At 45.8% G+C, this 16,716-nt stretch overlaps 1 protein-coding gene across 1 annotated transcript; it reads left to right on the top strand.

The window, feature by feature from the left end:
- The first annotated feature begins 9,608 nt into the window (after positions 1-9,608).
- On the top strand, positions 9,609-16,147 carry LOC132766517 (homeobox protein prophet of Pit-1-like). Its single transcript, XM_067464842.1, has 3 exons — positions 9,609-9,879; positions 9,912-10,159; positions 15,803-16,147. Exons 1-3 carry the CDS (start codon positions 9,609-9,611, stop codon positions 16,145-16,147), a joined length of 864 nt encoding a protein of 287 aa, XP_067320943.1.
- Positions 16,148-16,716: the final 569 nt, after the last annotated feature.

The raw sequence follows: 16,716 nt of genomic DNA, 5'->3' as shown, positions 1-16,716 counted from the left end.
TTGTGAACTGCTCCGAGTCCAGGCATCCTCAAACTGAACCCCTCCAGCTATTTGGGGCCCCAACTCCCAGAAGCCATAACAAGCTTGTTCAATTGTCAGGAGGTCTGCAGCTGGAGGTCTGCAGTTTGAGGATGCCTGCAATAGTCTATAGTCCAAAGCATCTTTCTATTCTGAGAGTCTAATGTCTCTAAGCACATTGTTCCTGCATTGAAGTTTAAAGCATCCTACTGAAGTCTAAACTGTACTCACTGCTTCTGATGCAAAAACACACAATGACTTCTAAAAGCATACAAATGGCTTCTACTCTCTCTAAAACCTCCAGTTTTCCCCTGAACTGTTCCCCACATCAACTGCATTTTCCCACACAGTCTGACAAAGAGTGGCAAGTACATGCTTCCATGAAATTGTGAATTTTATTTTCAACTTTAAGGGAGCTCTCCATGGTGCTGGCACCAATTAGGGTGGTAAGGTTCAGCACCTTGGCTAGTTCTTGCAAAGCTCAAACTAAAATCTGGAGTGGTTTTACTGCCCCCTCGCTGACTCCAGCCATTATTAGTGACTAAGATATACAGGGTAATATTTATGAGAGCAAAGCTGCAGGGAAGATAAGCCTGTATGAAAAAAAACTAAGTACCAACTCCCTATAATCCGTGCTGGATGTTTGTGGGGCAATTAATGTATGCCAGGATTTCAGCGGACTCTCTGAAATGGTAATGCCACTCTCCAAAATGGATCAAAATCTTGGACAATGTCTTTAAAACTAGCCAAAACTTGGCATGGATTCCCAGTGTCATGGGAACCACTCCCTGTGACAAATCACAATCTCCTCAGGCTGTTTTGCAGATGTTATATGGCAACCCAGAGTCCCAAACTAACCCCAGACATTCATTGGGTTCTGAACATATAAGTCAAAGACTGACTGTGTTTTCCCCTCCTTACCTCCCTATAAAACATGAGGGGTAGCATGCATTTTCCTGTGTGAAATGAAATCTAGATCCTGGTGCATTCCAAACATAGCTTGCATTTCTCTAGCTAACTGTGCTTACCCTGTGTTTTATTATTGATATGGACATGTTAAGCTGCCTTGATTATGTATTTGCATTGAAACATGGGGTGAAAATACTTTTTAATTAATTTTCTCAAAAGTTCCCTTTAAATTAATCAGCATAAGTGGTGCATGGCCGCCCATGAGTGAGATGACTGAGCTCACCGTCTGTAAGAAAAGGATGAAATCCAGCCAGGTTGGTCACAGGGGGCCGCAGGACGTGTTTCAAAAGTGAAGGCAGCACTGAAAAGCCTGGGGTCACTGTTGCTTTTGCATGAACCCTGCTGCTGCCATGAGCTTCCAGCATTCTTCCTCTTGCTTGGAGAAATTCCATGAAATTCTAGAACATGAGATGAACTGTGACATCATTTCCCCAAAGGATGCTGAAGCAGACCTCAGAGGAACCCTCCTTGGCCTTCACTTAAGGAATCCACTCAGAGATCCTGAGTACACAACAGAAAAGTCTCAGGGTGATCCCATCTGTGTTGTAGAACTCTTTGGAGAGATCCTGAGAACTCTGTGGAGACAAATTCTGTAAGGAAGCCTCAAAAAGTAACAGAGAATGCTATAAAAAAAAACCTTTCAGAAAGCTTTTTCTTCCTTCCTAGAATTGATCCATCTGATGGCTTTCAAGCCTTTCCTGGCAGGATCCTATAGCCTCCATTCACTTTTCCTCACACAGAAAAAAGGTACAGAGCGTGCTAACTTCATATCAGCTGAAACCAGGGACAGAAACCCTACTTTCTCTGTGACTTATTTTGGATCAATTTAGGGAAAAGAATGGCCTAGGCAGGCATATTAGCCTCCCTGGAGACCTTGGAGGTCATGGCTTCCTTTCCTTACAAAACCCCCCAATACTTGTCTATTATATTGGGAATCTTTTTAGGAACCTAGAGTAACTGTTTTGGGAAAATGCTCCTTCTAGACTTAAAATGAACCCAGAAATGCAAAATGTGGCAAAATATTCCCACTGAAATGGAGGATGGGGTTTGGGACCACCAAATGTGGCACATGCACCACACTTTGCTCAGCCCTGGTCTGTACCTTAAATATTGGGGAACTCTTCAGATTGCATTTTATATCCCTGATGTAACTACTTAAAATCTTTCAGAAAAAAAAATGTATAACATGTCATCAGATTGCCCTGAATAGACAAGGATGGACCTATCCAGCTGGCCTTTCATAGACAAACAGGTGAAAAAGTAACCATCATTAGGTACTTCTTACCCAACATGATAGTATACTGAAAGCAGGCCCGTAGTCAGGATTTCGTTTGGGGGGGGGGCTAAAAAATTGGGGGGGGGGGGTTCGGGGGGTCTGAGTTTTGGGGGGGGGGGATTAGCCTGAGTGAAAGAGGGTCTAGCCTAGCAAACCTTTTGTATCATTACCCCAATACCCCCATGCATATGGGATATATTGAGTATGGTGATCAGATCATGATATGAATAAACATAACAGTTTAAATAATGCACCAGTAAGGCCTTTTCACGAACCACCATGAGAATTTGGGGGGGGGGGGGCTGAAGCCCCTCAAGCCCCCCCCCCCCCCCCCCGGGCTACATGCCTGACTGAAAGTAACACTATTTTGCAGGGCATTTCTTCCAGGTTCTATACAGCCCAATCTGGCTCCCATTCTTTTCTTTTGTTCACTCTTTTGTTCACTCTATGCCTCTTGTAGCCCTCCCCACTTATGTACACAGTGTTACAGCTTCCGTCTACGTAGACTATGGATGAGATTTGAAGACAGCAGGCAAGTCCAGACAAGAATGGAGATAGATTCCATCATCGGAACTATGAACTCAGATTGCAGGTTTCTAGCCAGTAAATTGGATCTCAGACATAGCAGTCATTTCTCCAGTCATCTCTAATCAGGGAGAAAAGGAAATTTAGCACATACCAAGTTACAGACAGAATTAGGAATTGTCATCAAAACAGAGATAACATCTGCCTCTTTTTCTTTGCTTCCTTTCTCCTGTTATGTAGGTCCACTAGTCAAATACACATTTTGTTTACAGCCATAGTAGTTGTTTTTCTTATTTTGCATACCTTCAGGTCATTTCTGACTTAATGAAGATTCTAAGATGAACCTATCTTAGCAAGATTGCCATTGATTTACTCTGAGGGCAAAAGAGTGTGACTTGCCCCAGGTTACCCATTAGGTCCCTTCCACATAGCTGAATAAAATTCCACATTATCTTCTTTAAACTGGAATATATGGCAGTGTGGACTCAGATAACCCAGTTCAAAGCACATATTGTGGGATTTACTGCCTTGATATTCTGGGTTATATGGCTCTGTGAAAGGGCCCTAAGTTTCTCTGACAAAGTACGTAGGTATTTGAAGCCTGGTTTCCCTGTGTCCTAGTTCAACATTCAAACACAGTTTAATTCTCCAGCATTTCCAGGTAGGACTGTATTGTGAAATCCAGACTCTATAAATGAACAGCGTTATTCAACATGAAAACAGTTGTTATGTTGCATCCTAGTAATAAATAATGGAACATATGACATTCTACCAAGTTGGCTGATGCTGGTGAGAAAATGCATGATGGGATGTCTAAATATCACATTAATCTGAACTTAAAATAGATGCCCCAAGGAGGAGAACCTCATTCTCTAACAGGCCCAGTAGCCTGGAAAGTTCCTATAAAGATGTACAAAAAGCCAGGAGCAAAATAACTGCCCGACTCACATCAAAACTACCAGTCCTCAGAATTTTTATTTTTTCTGATGTGTATTTCTGGCTCCACTTCCAGATTTGAGCACCAATGTGGTTAGGGAATGCAGATATATCACAAGTAATAATGCAGATGTGTCCCTGGACAATACTTCTTTAACAAAATTGGCACTAGAGATAGAAATAACAATAACAATACTGATAGGTTCCTTCATCACAAAAAGAAGAACAATACACATTCTGGGAGTTTTATTCCAAAAAATTAAAATCTATTCAAATGCCCTGTGAGTTTTTTCCCCCCATGAATTGTTTTGGGACATCTAAACAGTTATATCTTGCAGCCATGGTAAATTTTATTAATACTTTTATTCATGAGGGAGAGCACACAAGCTAGTAGGGACTGAATGACCTTGCTTTTGTCCAAACTTACATGGAAGGGCAAGACTCAGGCCAAGTCTATACTGGTGGCTTAATGAGGAGCAGCCCAGAGCATTATATACATTGGGCAGAACCTTCTACAGCAGGCCTGCACAACCTGTGGCCCTACAGATGTTTGGGGCTCCCAGAAGCCCTGATCAGCTTTTGTCCAATGGTCAGGAATTCTGGGAGCTTAAGTTCAAAATACTTGGAAGACATAGAATCATAGAATCAAAGAGTTGGAAGAGACCTCATGGGACATCCAGTCCAACCCCCTGCCAAGAAGCAGAAATATTGCATTCAAATCACCCCTGACAGATGGCCATCCAGCCTCTGTTTAAAAGCTTCCAAAGAAGGAGCCTCCACCACACTCCAGGGCAGAGCGTTCCACTGCTGAACGGCTCTCACAGTCAGGAAGTTCTTTCTAATGTTCAGATGGAACATTGTGCAGGTGTGCCCAACAGCACTGGGCTGGTATCCAGTCAGGCTAAGACCCTATCAGCCCTTCTAGGTTAACTCTTGTCCATTTACCACAACTTCCAGTCCTAACTGGACACACAACTCATTGGCCATTGCCTGTCATATCTGCTGAGGTAATAACAGGGTGTCCATACAACTAGCAAGTAGTGGTTGAGTGACTCCCTTCTTCTTATAGATTCTGCCAGTGCCTCATTCTGACCACATAAGATTCAACCCCATTGGTCAGGTGCTCACAGGAAGGTCCATGGCCACCAGGGAGTGGTGATAGCAACTCATGGATGACCCATCATGTCTACCAGGGAGTAGTGATAGCAACTCATGGATGACCCATCCATTCCCTGTGCTGATCAGTGCAAGGAAAGGATGATGGTGGCAATGAACATCTGGTCAGTGGATCCAGCTGTCCAGATGGCCACAAACCCCACAGATTCCTGCAAACCCAGCAAAAAGTTCAGGCTAGTTACTGAAAGTCCTTGTGCATTGTGAAAACCATTAGTGGTAGATTCATGTGGAGTAAAGTTTGTAAGCAAGCCCAGAGTCTCTTCATCCTTTCTCCCTCACATCCCAATTTAAGCAAGTCCAAACTATTTTTGCACTTTAACCTCAGTTTGCAGCAAGTAAAGAAAGCTAGGATGAAAGGAAAAAGAGGAAGAAGACAGAGAAAGACTGAACATTTTAAAGACAACCAAAAAAGTGAGATAAATAAATTAATTGAGACTGTCACAGCCAAATTTGACAATTGTTCTTGGGTTGCCATCATATTTTGACAGTAACTTTATTATCTGAGGCAAAAGGAAAATGGAGCTTCCTCCTACTCCAAATAAAAGAGCTAACTGGACCAGCCAGAGGGCGTCTTGGCTGGGGAATTCTGGGTGTTGTGGTCCTTAAAAGTAACCTTTTCCAAGCTCACTGAGTCATTCTGGATCTGATTGTTGAAGCAACAACTGTTGGGAGAGTTTGTAGAAGTGAAGAAGCAGTTGAGGACAGAATGTCTGATGAGTGCCTCTCTCTAGGCCCCTTGGTTTCTGCTATTTAGGGGATTTGCTTTGACAATAGAGGTGTCTCTTGATTGTGAAAACTTTATCCCAGGAGACCTAAGTCTGGGCCTCCACCACCCACCAAGGGCTTCAGAGTCCAGTCAAGCAGACAGGCATTCAACATGCTCACAAAAGCAATTGGCATGCCCGAGGAACTCAATGCTCACATACCAGTCAAGTCTCAAAACCATAAGAAGGACTCTGATACTTGATCGGGGACCTCACCACAAAACATCTGCTCAAAGAGCTGTCTGTGCACTGCTCTCATTTCCAGATGTAGATATGTACCTCCACTCAATGAAACCTAGTGCATGGAGATTGACATACATCCATGGAAGCAGAGGGAAAGAGGGACAGATGCAGACACCCAACTGCAAAAGCACCCAGTGTTGGAATGACCTCTTACCTGGTCCGTCTCCATCCCTCCTTCTTTCCTGCCGGCCATCCCCACCCTCAGGAAGGTGGGCTCTAGGCCAGGAGTGGGAGGTGATAAGGAAAGCCACACCTTCACAAGCTCATGCCCAGGAGAAAATAATGACATCAGAACTAGCTTAAAAGTTTCTATATTGGGATGCAGCAGGGATCAAAGGAGATGGAGGGCGAACTACCAACCAAGAGGAAGAGCGCAAAGTTCACCAACACTTTTCCTGAGACAGTCAGCTCCTCAGCGGGTGAGTTGGGGAACCCTGATCCACAAACAGATGGAGTCCAAGGAGGACATCGTGATACCGGAGAGAGTGTGTAGAAATGGAGCAGTGAGAAGGAGGTAACGCAGTATGCCAAAGGCAGTGCACCAGGGGTTTCGGTGCTGGGAACACTGGAGCCAGGGCATCGGTGGTCCATTTTCTGCTCTGAGATGGACTTTGGAGTCTAGTGGATAGGAATCAAATGCAACCCAACAAAAGGCAACATACAACTTTCTTTTGTGGGTTACATTTTAACAGCCAGGTTTAAGTTAGCATACGGCAATGTTTTGTTCTAGGCAGTTTTCTTCTGCTAAATTGGATACACTGATGGTATTAGACTTCTCCTGATTTCCCTCTTTAAACTGTTGTTTAATAAGCTTCAAGAAGACTCCAAGTCGACAGACAAGATAGAATATTCCAGGGCTATACATCTAGCTATGAAACATGAATAGCAGAATAGAGTAACTAAACAACTATCTATCTACTAATTGTAGTAGTACTAGCAAGTAAATGTGAGCAAAACAAGGTAAAATGTCCATTTAAGCCACCTTTTGGAAACACCGTGGATGTCATAGCATTTTCTTAAGCAACAGGTGCTTAAGAGGTGCCTATCCAATATCAGGCACCTCTCATTGTCAACATCTGTCCACATCAGCATTCACCCTGTCAGCTTCACAGCACAGCTAACTTAATGCTTTTGCCACAGAGTATGAATCCACTTTAAATCTGGTTGCTGCCTTCTGCAGGATTCTGGGGTTTGTAGTTTAGTGAAGCCCAGGACCTCTCTGACTGAGCATTTTAAAGGCTCCTCCTCTAAACTACAACCCCCAGAATTCTGCAGGAGGTAGCAATCAGATTTAAAGTGGATCCATGTTCTAGTGCAGTGGTTCTCAACCTTCCTAATGCTGTGACCCCTTAATACAGTTCCTCATGTTGTGGTGACCCCCAACCATGAAATTATTTTCGTTGCTACTTCACAACTGTAATTTTGCTACTCTAATGAATCATAATGTAAATCTCTGATATGCAGGATGTATTTTCATTCACTGGATTAGATTTGGCACAAATACCTGATACACCCAAATTTGAATACTGATGGGGTTGGGGGAGGGATTGGTTTTGTCATTTGGGAGTTGTAGTTGCTGGGATTTATAGTTCACCTACAATCAAAGAGCATTCTGAACTCCACCAATGATGGAATTGAACCAAATTCTGCACACAGTACTTCCATGACCAACAGAAAATCCTGGATGGGTTTGGTAGGCATTGACGTTGGCTTTTGGAGTTGTAGTTCACCTACATCAGAGAGCACTGTAGACTAAAACAATGATGGATCTGGACCAAACTTGACATGGATTTCCCCAAACACTGGTGGAGTTTGGAGAAAATAGACCTTGACATTTGAGATTTGTCGTTACTGGGATTTATAGTTCACCTACAATTAAAGAGTATTCTGAACCCAACCAACAATAGAATTGGGTGAGACTTCCCACACAGAATCCCCAAGACCAACAGAAAATATTGGTTTCTGATGGTCTTTGGTGACCCCTCTGACACCCCCTCATGACCCGCCCAGGAGTCCTGACCCCCAGGTTGAGGACCACTGCTCTAGAGTGATGAGGACCTTAGTGACAGCCATGGTATTGGAGTTCATGAACTATATTTCATGAATCTACCAGTAGATGGTGTCTTTTCCATTTAAACGGCCTCACATCATTCTCCTCAAACAGCAATGGAAGTGGGGAAGAATTTCTATAGGGTCAGGGGTCTTTGTCTCCCTTGTTTTCTGCAAGATCCGCTTCCTAGTTATGGGGAAACAGAGATCCCCAATCAGGCTGATAGGATCTCTCTTGGGTTTGCTACTCACCTTTTGACCTACTTCTATGTGTGGAGGAGAGGTGGGCTGTCTACGAGGTCTTTTCAGCAGGGAAACAACTGTGCCTCCTTCTCAACAAAAGCTGAGGATGTGTCAGAAGGAAACTCATTTTCCACATGAGAGCTTCTTTAAAAAGCAGAGGACACTGTTGAGCAGAAGGAGAAGATTGAAATAGGCTAAGGGGGACTTGCAGTTCTCTAGGGGCACATTCCTCCCAAAGACCGGGATGCATCCACGTTAATGAGAAAGCCATTTGGCTCAGATCCTGGGGGCTCAAGTTCCTCGACAATGGGGTCCCAAATTAATTAGTTTTTCAGATGAGTCTATTGTGCTCCCCTCGCTCTCACGAGCTCAGGTTCTCCCAGAGAGAGGGGGCCAGAGCATCATGTTCCCCACAGTTAATCCTAGGGATTGGGAGAAGGAATTGGGGAGAAAGAAGGAGAGAAAGAAAGGGGGAAACGTTGACATAATGGTGCTCTATTATTGGGATGGGAGAAAGGGGTCACCATTCCTGAGGCAGCCAACTGCTGCTTTAAGATGTGGCCTTCCTCTAAAGAAGAATTCAAGGACAGAGCCAAGTTAAGTCTGGATTGGTATGTAAAGGGATATTCTACCACCGTTGAGGTTAACTGAAAGAAGATTATTGCACAATTTTTCATAAACTGAGGGTGCACTGGCACTGTCAGTTTGACCCCATTTTAACGGTCATCACTCAATGCTCTGAAATCCCGGGACTTGTAGTTTGGTGAGGTACTAGCACTCTTTTACAGAGAAGGCTAAAGATGTGTCTCTTAAACTCCATCTACACTGCCATACAATCCAGTTTCAGAATGCAGATTAACTGCATTGAGGCCACAAGGGCTCTCAAGTGGAAAAGTTTAAGAAGCCATGCTCCAAATGACTGGATTTATTTAGCGTGCCAGAAACAAATTGAGAATACAGTTATAATATATATTAAAAAAACACAAACAAATTTTAAAACTTGGCATTATGCTAAAAGTCCTTTGACCAGAAGCTGGCCACTTGGAGTGCCTCTGGTGTCGCTGTAAGAAGGTCCTCCATTATGCATGTGGAAGGGCTCAGGCTGCATTTAGTAGGTGGTCTGTGGGTTGCTCTTCTCCACTCTAATGTCATGGACTCCACTTTGTGGCCCCATTTCTTAAGGTTAAGTCTGCATTTCATGGTACCAGAGTGCAGTCTGTTCAGTGCCTTCCAAGTCGCCCAGTCTTCTATGTGCCCAGGAGAGAAGGGTTATATTCTCATTGCCATCTCCCACTGTTGTAGGATGGTAAGAGCTTACTATCATGAATAAGTGAGAGTTTATGCAATTGAGCCCAGGAGAAGACAGCCTCTCAATTTTTATCCTCCTGAGCATAGCCCCATATGTGGCTATGGTTGTTAAAGTCACCCATTACTACTGCCCTTTGGTGCCTATCAAAGTTCTCAGGAGAGGAGAAACAGAAGTCTTCATTTGGGAGGTTGTAGTTGACCACATAGTCCCACTGGAGGACTCAGAGATTCCTAGCGAAAACATTGCCATCAAATTCATAGATAATCAGATCCACAGAAATAAAAACCACAAATATGCAAATCCAAAGTTCAATGTACTTCTGGTCCCAAGGATTCCAAAATTCAGCGAGCTCCTGGTCCCAAGCATTGCAGGTAAGGGAGATTCCCCCTCTATTTCCTTTCAGATATCGAAGCTTCCTTCTACAAGAAGTTCACAGATGTGTCTGCCTTGGCTGGGGGCCCCTTGCTCTCTCCTTCTGCCTCATCTTCCCTTCAGGCTGCTTCCATTCCTGCCCGTCGCCGTCACCGGACTACCTTCAGCCAAGACCAGCTGGACCAGTTGGAGGCTGCCTTTGCAAAAAACCACTATCCTGACATTTACTGTCGAGAGGAGCTGGCGAGAGCTACCAAACTCAATGAGGCTCGCATTCAGGTACCTATTCCATACAATTCAGGAAAAGTGACTGAATAAGGACGATGAGAAGGGAGATAACTAAAACAGAGGTATGAAGGCACGTTGGGAAGAAGTTGGGAAAATTCAGGATTTTACTCCAGATTTTTTTTAATTATGATAGATTTTTGTTCTTTCAGAAAGATGAATAAAAGGTTTAAAACCATGTGGGTCACATGTTTCCCAGGCTTAGCACAATGGGTTAAACCGCTAAACTGCAGAAAATCCTGCCAATCAAAAGATTGACAGTTCAAGCTCGGGTCGGGGTGAATGCCCGCCGTCAGCCCCAGCTCACCTAGCAGATCAAAAACAGAAATGTGAGTAAATAGGTTCCGCTTTAAGTGGGGAGGTAATAAAAGGCACCCATAAGGACATGCTGGCCATTCAATTGGGAGGATGTCTACTGACGACAAAGCTCCTTAGCTTGGAAGATAGAGCAACAGCACACACCCCAGTGGCCGGAGTCGAGCACAGCCTCCAGATGCCGGAAATGGGAAAACATCTTATCGTATCCAGATAATCCACAGTAGATGTGAAGGCCTGGGACAGTGGCGTGGAAAAAAATTGAAATAAACCTTTTTCTTCTTCCCCCATAATTTTGCTATATATATATATTTAGAATGTAACAATATTTGAAACATTTTATTTTATTCAGCTGTGTGGAAGGGGCCTGCGAAACTTACTTACTTACTTTACTTAGGCGATCCCTCGTTGGACGAGTAAGATGGTCTTCCATCATGGGTTTCCTTGTGGGTCCGTAGGTGGCTGTGGAGCCCTATTCTTGCTCTGCATCTTCTTCCGCAGTGAGGGCATTGGTTTCCAGGTGGAAGGCGGTCCCGGTCGGGGTTGGCTTGGCGCGCCTTCCTCCTGGCACGTTTCTCTCTTTCACCCTCCACTCGTGCCTCCTCGAATTCTGCAGCACTGCTGGTCACAGCTAACCTCCAGCTGGAGCGCTCAAGGGCCAGGGCTTCCCAGTTCTCAGTGTCTATGCCAGAGTTTTTAAGGTTGGCTTTGAGCCCATCTTTAAATCTCTTTTCCTGTCCACCAACATTCCGTTTTCCGTTCTTGAGTTCGGAGTAGAGCAGCTGCTTTGGGAGACGGTGTTCAGGCATCCGGACAACGTGGCCTGTCCAGCGGAGTTGATGTTGGAGGACCATCGCTTCAATGCTGGTGGTCTTTGCTTCTTCCAGCACACTGACGTTTGTCCGCTTGTCTTCCCAGGAGACTTGCAGGATTTTCCGGAGGCAGCGCTGATGGAATCGTTCCAGGAGCTGCATGTGACGTCTGTAGACAGTCCACGTCTCACAGGCATATAGCAGGGTTGGGAGGACAATAGCTTTATAGACAAGCACCTTGGTATCCCTACGGATGTCCCGGTCCTCAAACACTCTCTGCTTCATTCGGGAAAATGCTGCACTTGCAGAGCTCAGGCGGTGTTGTATTTCGGCGTCGATGTTGACTTTGGTGGAGAGGTGGCTGCCAAGGTAGCGGAAATGGTCGACATTTTCTAATGTTACACCATTAAGCTGTATCTCTGGCATTGGAGAGGGGACGGCTGGTGACTGCTGGAACAGCACTTTGGTTTTCTCAATGTTCAGTGACAGGCCAAGCTTTGTGTATGCTTCTGCAAAGGTGTTGAGAGTGGCTTGTAGATCTTCTTCCGTATGCGCACAGACGACATTGTCATCAGCATACTGGACTTCTATAACAGATGTTGTTGTGACCTTGGTTTTGGCTTTCAGTCTGCTGAGGTTAAACAGCTTGCCATCTGTCCGATAGATTATTTCCACTCCGGTGGGAAGCTTCCCATCAACAAGGTGAAGTATCATAGCAATGAAGATGGAGAATAAAGTTGGGGCAATAACACATCCCTGTTTGACACCCGATTCCACCTTAAATGGGTCACTTTGGGAGCCATTGCTGTCCAAGACTGTTGCCATCATGTCATCGTCGAGGAGCCGCAGGATGTTCACGAATTTGCTTGGGCACCCGATTTTTTGGAGGATGGTCCAGAGAGCGCTGCGATTCACTGTGTCGAATGCCTTTGCAAGATCGATGAATGCCATGTACAGAGGTTGATTTTGTTCTCTGCATTTTTCTTGGAGCTGTCGTGCAGTGAAGATCATGTCCACAGTTCCTCTGGAGGGGCGGAAGCCGTTCTGGGATTCTGGGAGGGTGTCTTCTGAGAGGGGCAGAAGGCGGTTTGCAAGGATTCTTGCGAGGATTTTTCCAGCAGAGGTTAGAAGGGAGATACCTCGATAGTTTCCGCAGTCTGTTCTTTCCCCTTTTTTGAAGAGGGTGATGATGGTGGCATCCTTGAAGTCTGCTGGGATTTTCTTGGTCACCCACACTTTTTCTATGAGCTGGTGGAGTTGGTGTGTCAGCTCGGGTCCTCCCTCTTTAAAGATTTCAGCAGGGATCCCATCCGGTCCGCTGGCTTTGTTGTTCTTTTGTTGGCTGATGGCATTGCTGACTTCTTCCAAACTAGGCAGTGCTGCAAGCTCATCCCTGGTTTGTTGTTGCGGGATTTGTGAGAGGACCTCTTCGGCCACATTGGAGCTGCGGTTTAGGAGGCTTTGGTAGTGTTCTTTCCAACGTAGTGCAATTGACTTTTGATCCTTCAGGAGTTTGGTTCCGTCTGATGAGCGTAGAGGCTGTATGCCATGGTTTCTTGGTCCATAGATGACCTTTGTGGCTTTGAAAAATCCTTGAGCATTATGGGTATCTGCCAGGTGTTGGATTTCTTCAGCCTTCTTTGTCCACCAGATGTTCTTGAGTTCTCTTGTCCTTCTTTGGACCTCAGCTTTTGCACTGGCGTAGATCTTTTTCTTAGCAGCACAGTTGATGTCTCTCTGCCATGTTTGGAAGGCTTTCCTTTTCTTGTCGATTAGCTGTTGGATCTCGGTGTCATTTTCGTCAAACCAATCTTGATGTTTCTTGGCTTGGTATCCAATAGTTTCTTCGCAGGCTTGGATGATGGAGGTCTTCAGTTTGTTCCAATGGTCCTCAACATTTTTGGGGTGTACTGTGGGTAGATGGTCCTTGAGTGCTATTTGGAGATGGGCTCGCCTGGAGGGCTCCTGAAGGGCTTGGGTGTTCATTTTGCGCCTTGTCTTTCTTCCTTGGAGTCTGTGCTTGGGGGCGATCTTGATAGCCATCGTGGATCGGATTAGCCTGTGGTCGGTCCAGCAGTCGTCAGCACCTGTCATGGCTCTTGTGAGGAGCACATCACGGCGGTCTCTGGCACGTGTGATTACATAGTCTAAGAGGTGCCAGTGCTTTGACCGGGGGTGCTTCCATGATGTCTTGAACTTGTTTTTCTGGCGGAAGAGCGTGTTGGTGATGACAAGGTTGTGCTCCGCACATTTGGTGAGAAGCAGGATGCCATTCGAGTTGCTGTTTCCAACCCCGTCTTTTCCTATGGTGCCTGGCCACAGGTCGAAGTCTCGCCCGACTCTTGCATTGAAGTCCCCCAGGAGGAGGATTTTGTCCTCCTTAGGTATCCCCGATAGGACGGTGTCCAGCTGACAGTAGAATTTCTCCTTGATGTCTTCATCAGCATCTAGTGTTGGTGCATAGGCACTTATGATGGTTGCCCGTTGGTTTTTGGCAAGATCAATTCGGAGGGTGGAGAGTCGTTCGTTGATGCCAGTGGGTGCTTCGGACAGATGTTTCATCAGATCATTTCTGATGGCGAAGCCAACTCCGTGCAGTCTTTGGTCTTTTTCGGGCAGTCCCTTCCAGAAGAAGGTGTAGCATCCTTTTTCTTCCTTCAGCTGTCCCTCTCCTGCTCTCCGGGTCTCCTGAAGGGCTGCTATGTCGATGTTAAAGTGTCCCAGCTCCCTTGCAATGATGGCAGTTCTGCGTTCGGGGCGTTCACTGTCACTGTTGTCCATCAGTGTCCGTACGTTCCACGTTCGGAAGTTCATTTTTCTTTTTTGGCCGCAGGATGGTGACCCCACTGAACGCGGCAGTCCAGTCAGGGATAAGAGAGGCAGACTATGTTTAGGGCACCTTTTCTAGCCCCCTCCCCGTGTGGGGTGAGCAGAGTGGGTCCTAAAAAGGGCTGCTCAGTCGCGGATACAGCTGCCGAACTACTTCTCTAGTGCAGGGGTTCTCAAACTAAGGCCCGGGGGCCGGATACTGTCACTGTTGTCCATCAGTGTCCGTACGTTCCACGTTCGGAAGTTCATTTTTCTTTTTTGGCCGCAGGATGGTGACCCCACTCAACGCGGCAGTCCAGTCAGGGATAAGAGAGGCAGACTATGTTTAGGGCACCTTTTCTAGCCCCCTCCCCGTGTGGGGTGAGCAGAGTGGGTCCTAAAAAGGGCTGCTCAGTCGCGGATACAGCTGCCGAACTACTCAACTGCCTCGGACCTTGAGGTAGAACGACTGAGTCTGTACCCACCGCCCATGTGCCAGTCTGTGACTAGGGGCTTCCAGATTTCACAGTCCTGCCCCCGTCGCCACTCGCTGATCGCCATGGGACTTTTGTTGGTTTGTTTTTTATTTTCTTTGGAAGACGCCTGTGCGTGGGTTTTTTTAATGTGTGGAGGTCAGTGCACAACTGATCAACACACAGTCTTCACAGAGTGAGGTTCCACTGGTGATGTAGTTTAACACAATGACCATGGCTTCTCAGTCTGTTGCAGCCTTCTTCCGCCTTCGCAGCCGTTGTAACATGTGCCATGTTATCCTCCGCCTGCTCCGCCGTTGAGGTCTTTGGGTCTTCGGACTGTGCTTGGTCTGGGACCTCCCCCGCGGCCACTCCTGGGAGTGCAGGACTCCAGTTGTTGTGCCCACAGGTTCATCGGAACACGCAAGCCCCCTCACCACGACAAGGTGACAGTCCATCGAGGGGGGCCTGCGAAACACTCAGAAACTAACAACAGAAGTCAGTATAAAGTCAAACTAGAGCAGGGGTCCAAGAGAGGGCCAAGTCACAGTCCATCAAACTGTTGGAGGGCTGGATTATTATTATTTGAAAAAACATGAATTCCTATGCAAACTGCACATATCTTATTCGTAGTGCAAAAAAAACCAACCCCCACTTAAAAACAATACAATAATTAAAATGAAGAACAATTTTAACAAATATAAACTTACTGGTATTTCAATGGGAAGTGTGGGCTTGCTTTTGGCTGATGAGATATGGTTGTTGTGGTGGTGGTGTGATTTCAAGTCGTTTCAGACTTAGGTTGACCGTGAGCGAGGGCCGGGTAAATGACCTTGGAGGTCCGTATCCGGCCCCCGGGCCTTAGTTTGAGAACCCCTGCACTAGAGAATGTAGGGTCTTGTTGAGAGAGTGCCATACTGGAAGATACAAGCCCCTTCTACACTGCCCTATATCCCAGGATCTGATCCCAGATTTTCTGCTTATCCCAGATTATATGGCATTGGAGACACATATAATCTAGTTCAGAGCAGAGAATCTGGGATCAGATCCTGGAATATAAGCTCAATATAAGATAGACCACAGAGAGTCTTAGAGAGGTACTCTTATGGGTTAAAAAAACATTTTAATGGTTTTCCACTTTTACAGGCATTCACAAACCCTAACCCCAGCAAGCGTGTAAGTCTGATTGTACTTCACAATATACATTTGGTCTCATTTTCTTTTCACAGGTTTGGTTCCAGAATCGACGAGCAAAACAGCGAAAACAGGAACGAGCGTTCCCCAAATCTGCCACCACGGGCGTCCTCTCTGTCTGTCCCCTTCCCACGCCTCCAACGCGGCAGTATCAGTACCCACCCACCCTTGGGCCACACCATCACCTGCCTCGTTTTCCTTCTAATTATACTCTGCCTCCCGCAACTCCATCTGGAGCTCCAACTCAGTTCCCATGCCCCCAAACTTCCCGCACTCACGAAGACTGGTACACCCCTCTGCGCACCATTGGGTCTCCCACAGTAACTTCCCCACCTTCCATGATCTCACTGAGCCTTGATCCCAGCACCCTTTGGAACTGAGGGTCTCTTTGCTTGCAAAAATATGAATAAGGTGCATCCAGGTGGGGATAACACACATAAACATGGGGAACACAAAGCCACTCTTAAGGAAAAGCCAGAGTGTGACACCTTATCTTGGCCCCTGCCAAGTTCATGGCAACCTATCTGCTGAGGAATACCCATGCCTTTGCTATGAAAGAGCTGTGACAGTTTAGTGGCATTTCTGAAAATGTGCATTCAGCGCATACACATGTTTTTGGCTACATTTCTTAGGCCTTATACTTAGTAGTGTAGTGGAGCCACAGGGTTTTTTGAATAGCATGGCTCTGATGTCATTTGCCATCCCCTTACATTCCTGTTTCCTCTGGGGGCCCTTCCACACAGCCATATAATCCAGAATACCAAGGCAGATAATCCACAATATCTGCTTTGAACTGGGTTATCTGAGTCCACACTGCCATAAATCCAGTTCAATGTGGATTTTATACAGCTATGTAGAAGGGGCCTGATTTTCTCTACGGGAAAATGGATTTAATAACACTCTATTATAAATCAAAGTATTTGGGTGTGGCTTGACCTTTGATGAGCAA

This window comes from Anolis sagrei, chromosome 2 (genome assembly GCF_037176765.1).
Source record: "Anolis sagrei isolate rAnoSag1 chromosome 2, rAnoSag1.mat, whole genome shotgun sequence".
Lineage (NCBI taxonomy): Eukaryota > Metazoa > Chordata > Lepidosauria > Squamata > Dactyloidae > Anolis > Anolis sagrei.
Note: the sequence above shows the minus strand (reverse complement) of the source record. Positions and strands in the feature narration are given on the sequence as shown.